This window comes from Erigeron canadensis, chromosome 8 (assembly GCF_010389155.1).
Source record: "Erigeron canadensis isolate Cc75 chromosome 8, C_canadensis_v1, whole genome shotgun sequence".
Taxonomy (NCBI): Eukaryota; Viridiplantae; Streptophyta; class Magnoliopsida; order Asterales; family Asteraceae; genus Erigeron; species Erigeron canadensis.
The window spans coordinates 41,813,871-41,825,694 of NC_057768.1; the positions used below are offsets into that span (position 1 = coordinate 41,813,871).

Here is an 11,824-nt window from a genome sequence, read left to right on the forward strand (position 1 = left end):
TAAATACTACAATCTTGTTTTAGTATATTCGTAGCTATCTTAAAACATATATAATATAATTTCAACGAAGTATTTCTGGAAAATTATATCAAATTTTCCTTTAAATAATCTACTATAAATTTTATAAATAAAGTGATCAATTTTCATAAATCATTTTTCTCATATCAAGATGTACCTTCACTTTGCCAGCCTCAAGTTATTCTTCCACATGAAAGCAAATGCTTTCTCATTTCCACTTTATGACAGATCCCTTCATCGGTTTCTTTTTCATTTTAGGGGCAAAAATTAATGTAGTGATAAAATGTGTTAACTGGCTAAGTTTTGGCAACAATTTTCTGCCAATGATAATTCGTCATGTGATGCCAAAACGTACTTAGCCAAATTGTGAAGGATAATGAGTTTGGGTTGTCAAATGTTACCACAAAAAGGACAAACATGAAAAAAATATTTTACATGCTCCCAATGGTCATGTACATTGGCTACTGACTAATTTGCTTGAACCATGCTGATGCCAAAAATTGCAAACAAATGAGGGTAATGGAACCAGTGTGTTGAAATGTGTCAATGCTACTTGCCAATAAGAAATAATTGTATACATCTTTATGTAGAATATAAAGTAAAATATCGAATGAGTTGGTGGCGATGGAGATATATATGAACTAAACCAAGTCTCATTTTTCACCACGTCTTGTATTAGGGCGTTAGCATCGGACACAATATGGATGTGTGGTGGATGTGGCACCACCACTCCACACTGCTGCCAACCCCTTACCATGCGTCGTGGCATGAAAACGAGTGGTGTGACCACGTGGTCCATAATCCATTTTGTACATAAATCGAGGCCCTTTTACTAGCCGTTGCCTTTTTTTATAACATCCAAAATCTTTTTTTTTTCTTTCACTGCATTTGCTCTTCTTTTTTTTTCAATTTTAGTCTTCATCTTCTTTATTAATTTATAACACAAATAACATATACATACTTCACCAAATCGTCCTAACCCGTTTATTGTCCTCGAATGTGTATACATGTATATAGTTATAGTTCGATTGTATGTATATAGATATAGCTATGATTCGTATGTGTATATATGTATATAGTTATAGTTTGATTGTATATAGATATAGCTATGTTTCTGTTTTGATTGTATGTATATAGATATATTTCGATTGTATGTATATAGATATAGCTATGGTTCTGTTCGATTGTATGTATATAGATATAGTACGAGTATATGTTTATGTTTCTATTTTTGTGAGATTCTGTATGTATATGTTTCTGTTTTCGATTCAACTGTGAAAGCTTGTATAGATATAGTATATGTTTATGTATATAGATATAGATTTTATGTTTTATTTATGCTTTAAATAAAATTAAAAATGTAGTGAGTGGTGAAGTGAGTGATCGGATGTCAATGAAATTTTGATGAGTGGTGAGTGAGTAGTGGAGTTGAGGTGTCATGCTGTGATTGGTTAGAAGTGAGTGGTGGAAAAAAAGTGGGAGGTGGGTTGCCATCCCCCTTAGCTTAATACTAGCCCAAATACTCGTACGATGTATGGTAGCTACATAAATTGTATCATAAAGAAATTCAAATATGCCTAATACATGATTTGTGAGATGAAATAAATTGTGGTTAAAATAAATCGATTATCGAAGCTAAATATTAATAAACAATAATGATAAATATAATATATGTTTAGTTAAAGTTTTGGATTTATCTTAAATTTATAGAACCCTATCAAAATCGAAACTTGTAAGCATAGTGAATGATTACAAATAGCTTTCTGATTTTGGACCGTAAACTCCAAATTTTGAAGTCTTCATATTAATACCTTATTATAATGAATATAAGTAATAGGAGTTGAATAATTGAGAAAAAAAAAGACAATTTATTAATAAGAAAATGATCAATCAAATAAAGTTATAATGTCTTTTATATTAATAAGTCAAGAATTAGAATTTAATTCTAATAAGGAAATTGAAGTTATATACAACTAAAAAAAAGCTAATTTAACAAAATAAATAAATTAAAAGGACACTTGTCGATCAAGGATTACGCCACGTGTCGTTTCAAGAATATATCAATCCTGTTTTAGTTTATTGGTAAATATGTTATATAACTAAATAGTAAAAACAACGGAATAACTAAAGTAAATGATATTTTAAAGTCAAAAATACACAAAATCATCAAGGTATTCACAAAAATTGCCAAAGTGTATGGTTATATATATATATATATATATATATATATATATATATAATATATTATATGTATAGACTTTCTTAATTTTGATAATATTTTTTTAAACGAATGAGAACTCTTAAATTATGTATTAGATAACATTTTTTTTATTTGTTCATTCACATGTAAAATGATATAAAAATGTATGTTATAAAATAAACTTTTTTAAGAAATCTTCAAAGTAGCATTTTGTAAACTTATGAATGGATTTGTTCACATGTGAACAAACGGCTATATATAATGTTCTGAAAAAAAAATTCTTCTAGCATATATTTTATAACATTTCATATGTGAATGAACAAAAAAGATGTAATTCAATACATAATTTAGAAGTTCTCACGGTTTATAAAAAATAGGTTCTCAAAAACGTATTGAATGAAGAAATAAAAAACGACAAGTAGCATTTACGTCTAGTTTATTGTGATAAAGTCTCTGGGTTTTAACCGTGGGTATTTATTTTTATCAATTATATATATATATATACTTTGAGAAAAGTGAGTATGGGGCTGTTATGCACCCAATTTGGGTGAAAAACCTCTCACATACCAATATTTTAATATTTTGAATAAATGTTTGGCCCCCAATGATTTTTATAGTTTAAAAAAAGGTATGTGAAGGGTTTTTCACCCATCTTAGATGTCTAACAGCCTCATATTCCCTTCCCATATACTTTTTCTCTCCAACAAACAATTATACAATATGCAATAATAATATTTTATTGTATTTTAAGAGGTTTATTATCTAGAAAAATAAAGCTGGAAATAGAAACACTCTTTGAATATTGAGACACTGCATTTTGTTAATTGTTATTGTTTTTGACATAACTTCACATAATGATACAATGTCACACTGATACCGATAGAAAAGTGGCATGAATAATAGTAAGCTACTAAAAAGTTTGGATGATGCTTTCCAAGTTATTGATGATATGCGCATAAAATCTACTAAAAAGATGTGCATTGAAAGCATTATGTTTTGTACGATTTGGGTCATTTGAAAACACCGTAATGAACAAGTTTGTTTATCGGTGCAGATTCGTTCAGACTTTTTGTTTGATTTCATCGTGGCTCAATCACACATGTGGTGCACATGTGGTGCACGAGTAGATGTAGAAAGATCTTTGTCTCACGTGATGAGTGATTTCAAAACCCTCTTAATTTTTTGTAAGCCTTTTATTGTAGGGAAGTGATATCCCCACAATAATAATTGTTTTACACAGTTGTACATTGTGCAGTAGAAGATATACATATGTTGTGGATGACTAATTTGTGTTGTGGTATATCACTTCCCTTTATTGTATCATGTCGTCAAGTGATTTGCTTGATGACATTTGTATTTAATAATATTTTGCCGCTAAAAAAAAAAACCTCTGGTGCCCAAAGGCCAAAACATACGAGATTACGAATTTATATACCTACTACGAGTAGTAATTAAGGAATACATGCAAAAAGTGATTCACTAAACACATTTAAGGATCTATATCTATACTATCTAATAAAACAAAATGCTCATTTTTTTTCTTAAACTTTCTACCTTTAAAAAACCAAAAATATCTTTCTCTTTTATTCAGTAATTTATACATCTCCATCTAATATATTTATAATACATTTAATTAAATAATTTACAGTATAGATCCTATAATATCAACTTTAACATCAATTACTTTTACATTCACCTCAATCACCGTCCCCACTGCCGCTCCCACCACCATCACCACCACAACCTCCGCCATTACTACCTCCACCACTGCCGCATTGCGCGAGCATAAGTTTAGTTCTTTGAAAGCATTTGTTAGTATGTGTTTAATAAGCTCAGTATTTTTTGAAATATAAAATATACATTAATAATTAATATAAAAATACTAATTATTAAGTTAAACTAATGATTATTAAATAACTTTTTGATTATTATTTAGGAAAGATTGAGAATATTAAATGCTTACTAACTAATGCTCAAAACATTAGTTAGCAAATCTCATACCTTTTTTTTTTTTTTCTTCATTTTATCTTAAAATTTAAAAATTTAATGTTAAAAAAAGTAAATATCTATTAATTTTGTTTTTGTCTAATTTGATAGTTTAACGTTATAGTATACCTATTAAATATTTATATGATATACTTGTAATATTTTTGATATGGTTGAGAGTTGAGACCATTTAATTTACTTTAAGAGGAAGTATAAATCAATTTAGTGGTACCTGTATACTCGTATTTAGTAAAGTTTTAAAATTTTAAAAAGAAAAAGGAAAAGGTGTGAATTGAGTGGAAGAATGTACTATTCCAGTTGGCACTCTAACATCATTCATAAACCTTTAGTACAATACAAAATCCAAAAGATTATTTCCAATGTCTTCCCACTCGCTTCCAATTAAATTTCATCATTTTTCATTTCATTTTACCGTTGCGTAAATATTTAAGTTTTACCAAAACTTCTTATAGAAGCTTGCAGAACAACTCTATGCTTTTTTGAAAAGTTGCATAAGAGCTTTTCAAGCAAGTACGAGCACTTGTTTCGGATTTGAAAAAGGAAAATGGTTAATTCTCTTTATAGAATGACTGAAAAATACTTCTAACTATTAAATGAATACATGTGAAGAAATCAGGGTGCAAATTTAGGAAAGAGAATTAATAGATAACACATGTCACCTTTTAATAATTTTAGGATGATTTTTAATTTAATCTTTAAGAATAATTATCATTTTCCTTTGAAAGATAATTTGTTTACTTCGAAAACTATGCATGTTTCTACATTCATTTTAGAAAACAAAGTACAATTATTAAAAGTAGTCAACCACTGTAGCAGCTAAATTATTTTTATTTAAATGTCTAATTTGGGCTCGGCGGCATACCTCATTATATACTCAACTCCAATTTCAGATGAAACCAATTATGGAAAAACCACTGTCTCCATTTCTGTGAGTATTTTGCTCACACCAGGATTTGAACCCAATATCTCTCAGTTTCAGGCTCCACCATATATTAATCCATCTACTGTAGCAACTAAATATATGAAACATCTGAATTAACAAAAATAAAAATAAAAAATATTTATATTAAAAAAACATTACTTGTTTATAAAAACAAATATTATTAACCCAATATAATAACTCCAAGATGATATTTTTCCTAATTGAATGTACACCAATGCATAGGATTACACTTAAGACATTTAAAGAAACAATATCTTTGGCCTTTGCTTGAACTAGTAGACCAAAAATTCATTAATATCCGTCAACATATCTTACATTCTCTCATCTATTATATAGTGAAATAAAATTTTATGACACGGTCACATAACTATAAGTATGAATTTTATAGTCAAATTTGTATGCACAATTTTAGAAGGGTAATATTAGTACCACAAAAATTAATTTATTTATCACACTGTACAACTTTTATAATATATTGTATAAGTCAATAAAACATATGTGTGATAATTATATCAGTTGTAATACAATTGTGTAAAACATATGTGTGGTAATTATATCAGTTGTAATAGAAATGGGTAATTATATCGGTTGTAATACAAATGTGTAAAAAGCCCCGGGCCCCAAATGGTTTCAACTTTGGCTTCATCAATAAGTATTGGGACTCACTCAAATGGGATTTCTATAATACTTTACTGGATTTCCATGTTACGAGCGCAATTAGTCGTGGATGTAGCTCCTCCTACATCACACTAATCCTCAAAAACACCTCGCAAGAATCTCTATATGATTACCGATCCATTACCTTGATTGGTTGCATTAAGAAAGCTATCTCAAAAACCTTGGCAAACCGACTTAAGAAAGTCATCCCCAACATCATATCCACTTCACAATCCGCTTTGCTCTCTGACCATAACATATTGGATGGACCGTTAATACTCAATGAAATCATATCCTGGCTTAAGAAGTGTTACAGGGAAGCTTTTTGTTTCAAGATCGATTTTGAAAAGGCATATGATTCTGTGAGTTGGACTTTCCTCTTATCTATCACGAGGCATATGAACTTTCCTGATAGGTGGATCACTTGGACTCGTGGCATCTTGAACTCAACAAGATCTTCGATTTTGGTCAACGGGTGCCCTACCAATGAATTTAATTGTGAGAGAGGTATGCCCCAAGGGGATCCCCTTTCCCCCTTCTTGTTCTTAATTGCGATGGAAGCTTTCTCATGTATGATTAACAAAGTAACCAATCTGGGCCTAATTTCTGGTATAAGCCTACCCAATTCTGGCCCAACAATTTCTCACCTTCTGTATGTCGATGATGCGATCTTGTTGGGTCTTGGTCCGCTACCCGAATCGCGAATATAGGCAGAATAATGAGAGTTTTTCACTTAACATCGGGCTTAAAGATTAACCTGCATAAATCCAGCTTTTATGGTCTCAATCTGCCCCCTGAGTCGATATCTATCTCCACCAACATCCTCAACTGTAGTGCTAGACAGTTTCCTATGACCTATCTATGTCTAATTGTTGGAGCCAATATGAACTTGCTGAAAAATTGGTCACCGGTGATTAGAACCATTGAGAACCACTTGTCACAATGGAAAGCAACTTCATTAACTCTTGGGGGAAGAATCACGCTCATCCGCTCCGTCCTTAACAGCCTTTCGGCCTACTACTTCTCCCTGTATAAGGCTCCGGTATGTGTTTTGTCCAAACTTGAATCTATACGTAGGAACATTTTTTGGGGTGGGTCTTGCTCACGAATAAAAACACCCCACTATATGTTTCATTCCCTGATCTCTTCAATTTAGAGAAATCCAAGGCATGCTATATCAGAGAGAAATGCACTGGAAACGGTACTCATCCCCTGTGGGAGTGGCATTGGACACGTCCACTGACCTATCCATCCGAGACACATCAGTTCAAGACACTACTTTCACTCCTTGAGGAGCACCAACTTACAAATTCTGAAGACACTTGGCGTTGGCTTCACGACCCGAGTGGACTCTTTACTACCAAATCTTTAAGTCAGATGCTCAAAAAGGCAACTTACGACCCACAAAACTGGTTGTTCCCATGGAATAAAATTGCACCCTTGAAGATCAATGTCTTTTGTTGGCGTATGCAATTAAACTAACTCCCGGCATGAGACTCTCTTGCTAAAAGAAACATCCAAACCACCTCAGGCATGTGCCACTATGTAACAGCTTTGACGAAACGGTGGACCAATTGTTTCTAAACTGCCCCTTTACAAACATCATGTGGACAAACATTCTTAGCTGGTGCAAGATCCTTGCCCTAAGACCAGGTTCTATTCGAGAGCTGCTTGATGTTCACAAAGACCCTTATGTCCAATCTGGAAACAGGAAGTTCATCAACCTAATCATCTTTGCATTCTGTTGGACACTATGGAAAACGAGGAATGATCGCATCTTCTCTAGCAAGCAACCCTCTCTCCGCTATGTTTTCAAGGAAATCAAGAGCCTAAGCTTCCAATGGCTATCACTTAGACATGCCAAACGCGTTATTGACTGGCCTAAAGTGGTATTCCTTTTCCTTGTAACCCCCTTGTTTCTTCTCTTTATGTAATGATTGTTTGACTTCATTTTTTTTCTTTTTTTTTAAACCCCTGTATGTAATCTGCTACTTTCCCTATATCATATTTCCTAGATTCTCGCTGGGCGTTTTAGTATTAATAAACCACCTGAATGTTAAAAAAAAAAAAAAAAGTTCATCCCAATTCCAAAATGCTAACAATTTTTTTTTTATTACTCGTATTATTTTTGAGAATGATAATTTCAAATAAATTCATGTAGTTGGCCTTCACGCATCACACAACACAAACAACAAATCGCGTGGGAATTGAACAAATTCCAATAAGGCACGGTGAATGTTAAAAGAAAGGTATGTCCTTTTTCACCACTACACAAATGACAGCTAGGCGGTACAGTAAGCCAGCTGTAGCACGCCACCTGTCAGCTTTTAATTCGTTTATTTCTGCAGTTATCTTTTCCGACAGTGACTATTCGAACCCTGTGCCCACTTTTACTCCCATAGCCCATTAACAGCCAGCTCTCAAAACGGCTAGTTTTTTATTCATTTAAAGTTTAAATAAATTTTACGAGTACTAATTACCATACCCCACTAATCCTACGTGTCATCCTTAATATGTCCTACGTGGCCATACTCACACATAAATTTCCTCCTATAAAACCACCCCACATTTGCACACACATTTCACCAAATCTCTCTCTCATTCTCAATCCCTTCCAACATTTTCTAAAAAAACACAATGCCTTCTTTAACAATTGCTTTATTTGTGTCACTATTTGTTTGCTTTGCAAATGTAAATGCAAGTCCAAAATTTGAAGAATTGTTTCAACCATATTGGGCTGCTGACCATTTTTCATTTGATGGTGAAGCAGTCAATATGAAACTTGATAACTTTTCAGGTGCTGGTTTTTCTTCTAAGTCAAAGTATATGTTTGGTAAAGTCAATGTCCAAATTAAACTAGTTCAAGGTGATTCAGCTGGCACCGTTACTGCATTTTATGTAAGTTCATTCATATCCCCAAATGTACTTATTTTTTTTTTATATCAATGTATGTACATTATTATCTTGTTTTTTATATAACTTTTTTTTATGATACGTTTCAGATGTCATCCGAAGGTGCAAAACACCACGAGTTTGATTTTGAGTTCCTTGGCAATACAACAGGGGAGCCTTACATAGTTCAAACAAATGTTTATGTTAATGGTGTAGGCAACAGGGAACAAAGATTGAATTTATGGTTTGATCCAACTAAAGACTTTCATTCTTACTCCATTTTGTGGAATCAACGTCAAGTTGTGTAAGTATTTTTTATACATGAATATATGTATGTATGTGTATATATATATTTTATATGATGATTGTATAACTTTGGTACTTATTTCACTTTATATATAAAGTTAGTATTAAAATTGAAATGTGCAATGATGGGTCTGAAAAGGAAAGTAGGAAAAAGTAAATACCTTACTTATTACACATAGGGTGGTCATGTCACACCTTACTTTTGAGTTGTCAGATGTATAAGCTTTAAAGCTTGTGGTACTAGTAAACAATAGCACAATGATACTAGCTTATTCTTAGATATAATTTTTTTTCTTGTATATTTATAAATATTTTAAATTTCGTAACACAGGTTTCTGGTTGACGAGACACCAATAAGAGTACACACAAATTTGGAACACAAGGGAATACCATATCCTAAGGACCAAGCAATGGGTGTATATAGTTCGATATGGAATGCTGATGATTGGGCTACACAAGGGGGTCGGGTCAAGACGGATTGGAGTCATGCCCCATTTGTGGCGTCGTACCGTGGGTTTGAAATTGATGGTTGTGAGTGTCCGGTTACGACTGCTAGTTCGGACAATGCTAAGAGATGTGCAAATAGTGGCGGGTGGTGGGACGAACCGGTTTTGTCCGAGTTAAATGTGCACCAAAGTCATCAGTTGATTTGGGTTCGGGCTAACCATATGATTTATGACTATTGTAGTGACACCGCTAGGTTTCCCACTGTGCCTTTGGAATGCGAACACCATCGTCATTAGTTGGTTGGGTAACGGATCCAAATGAACGTATGTAAAAATGATGAAAAAAAGACATGTTCTTCATGTTACAAGTTTAGGGAATGTATGATAACTTTATTTTTGGTTAATGTGAATTTTTTAATTTTATTTTAGTTAATTTCAAACGTGATTAAAACTGCATAAAATTGCAATAATGTGTGATTATGGTACTATTAAAACGTGTGTTGATGGATCAAATTATATTCGGTCACGGGGTTCATGACTTGTGGGCCATATGCTACGACAAAAGCAGTAGAATTTTTCAACAAAATTTTGGGTCCATCAGAAAAGTTGTTTCTAAGTTTGGCTCTTGTGATTTTATGATTTACTCTTGTGCACAAATTCAAACGATCGACTGTAGAATAAAGATATTTTTAGATTTCCATTCATTGCCACTGCATTTTTAGTAAATGTTTCAGATAAAGATTAATGAACGTTACAAGACAAATAAAACGATAAAGTATGACGTGTAAATTTATATATATATATATAGAAAAGTGAGTATGAGGCTGTTATGGAACCAACTTGGGTGAAAAACCCCTCACATACTAATATTTTAATAGTTTAAATAAATACATGACCCCCATGATTTTTATCTTTTAAAAAAAGGTATGTGAGGGGTTTTTCACCCAACTTGGGTGCCTAACAGCCTCATATTCCCTATATATATGGGGTGAGTTAGATTAAGGACTCCTTATTTTAGGGACTGTTAGGGACTCGATCTAAACCGTCCATTTTTATCAGATCTAATCACCATTGATCATCTCCGGCGACATCTCCGTCCATATTCATCTCCGGCGAGACTTACACATGTGTAAGTTGAATAAAAATTATGATTCGGAGCGGGCTTCGCCCTTAAGGGTGATAGGTCATAGTGTGATAGGTCGTAGGGGTGATAGGTCATAGGGGTGACCGGTGATGGGTGATCTATCTAAAAAAATGTACTTAAAACATGTGTAAGTTACTTACACATGTGTAAGTTTCGCCGGAGATGGTCGCCATCGCCAGATGATCATGGTGGTGGTCGGAAATGATCATGGTGGTGGTAGTGGTGGTCAGAGATGATGGTGGTGGTGGCCGGAGAAAGAGGTAGAAGGAGTTCTTAGTAGTCCGTAAAATAAGAATTTCCTAATTTAACTTTTCTGTGTGTGTGTGTGTGAGAGAGAGAGAGAGAATCCGCAATGATAATCATTTTCTTTTTGAAGAGCAAAGTACATCTAGTCACTGCAAAACGTAAACGGGCACCAAAACCGTACAAACTCAAGAAGGCGCAACTTTAAGGGGTAAAACGGTAAATGCCACCCCGAAGTAGCAACTCAATACTAGAATCCTTAATGTGCGAAAAAAATGTGAATTGCTTGGTACATAGATATATAAAACGTACTCGATGTATATTGTTATTGTTATATATAACTATATATAGGCTAAAGTTATTTTGAGAACCTTTTTTTTGCGAGAACCTTTGAGAACTTTTCAAATCAAGCCCAAATAATGATTGTTCTTTACATGAAAATTGTTTTTTGATTGTTTTCTGAATAACTTATGTGTAATTTGGAAGTTTATAATTGTGTGGAGCATGAATTATCATCCGTTATACAATTATGTAGAGATTTGGATTCTTGATCACATGTGCACGAATATTACTATGATCACATGTATGCAAGTCGATCACGTGTAATCATATATATATATATATATTTGTAGTTCCGACACATGTTTAGACTAATAACATTCGCGGTATCAACTTAACGGGATAAACTCCAAGCGCAACAAATGATGATCTCGCAGAAGAAGATTTATATGGATATGAAATAATGAAGCGTACAATTATCAGAAACATGGAGGACCATTATAACAATAATTAAATCTTGGATGTAAAAGAATGGGCATGATTGTACTTTTTTTTTTCTTACCATGTCTTCTATTATTATACACATTCTGGCCAATACTGGAATACATGGTTTATTTTGGTCGAAACATGGAACTAAAATACAATAAGTTAGAACCCATAAGGTGTTAAATGAATTCACGAGCCTAATA

The 11,824-nt window shown here is 32.9% G+C and overlaps 1 protein-coding gene across 1 annotated transcript; it reads left to right on the forward strand.

Moving 5' to 3' along the window:
- The first annotated feature begins 8,419 nt into the window (after positions 1 to 8,419).
- LOC122578639 (xyloglucan endotransglucosylase/hydrolase protein 9) lies at positions 8,420 to 9,873 on the forward strand. Its single transcript, XM_043750643.1, has 3 exons — positions 8,420 to 8,723; positions 8,828 to 9,021; positions 9,355 to 9,873. The coding sequence occupies exons 1-3, from the start codon at positions 8,463 to 8,465 to the stop codon at positions 9,764 to 9,766; spliced, it is 867 nt and encodes a 288-aa protein (XP_043606578.1). The 5' UTR covers positions 8,420 to 8,462; the 3' UTR covers positions 9,767 to 9,873.
- The last annotated feature ends 1,951 nt before the right edge of the window (positions 9,874 to 11,824 follow it).

Excerpts from the sequence above, each read along its gene's own strand:
- LOC122578639 (XM_043750643.1), top strand. The coding sequence starts at position 8,463 with ATGCCTTCTTTAACAATTGCTTTATTTGTGTCACTATTTGTTTGCTTT. Across the intron at positions 8,724-8,827 it reads GCACCGTTACTGCATTTTAT|ATGTCATCCGAAGGTGCAAA; the intron begins GTAAGTTCATTC and ends GATACGTTTCAG. Across the intron at positions 9,022-9,354 it reads TGGAATCAACGTCAAGTTGT|GTTTCTGGTTGACGAGACAC; the intron begins GTAAGTATTTTT and ends TTCGTAACACAG.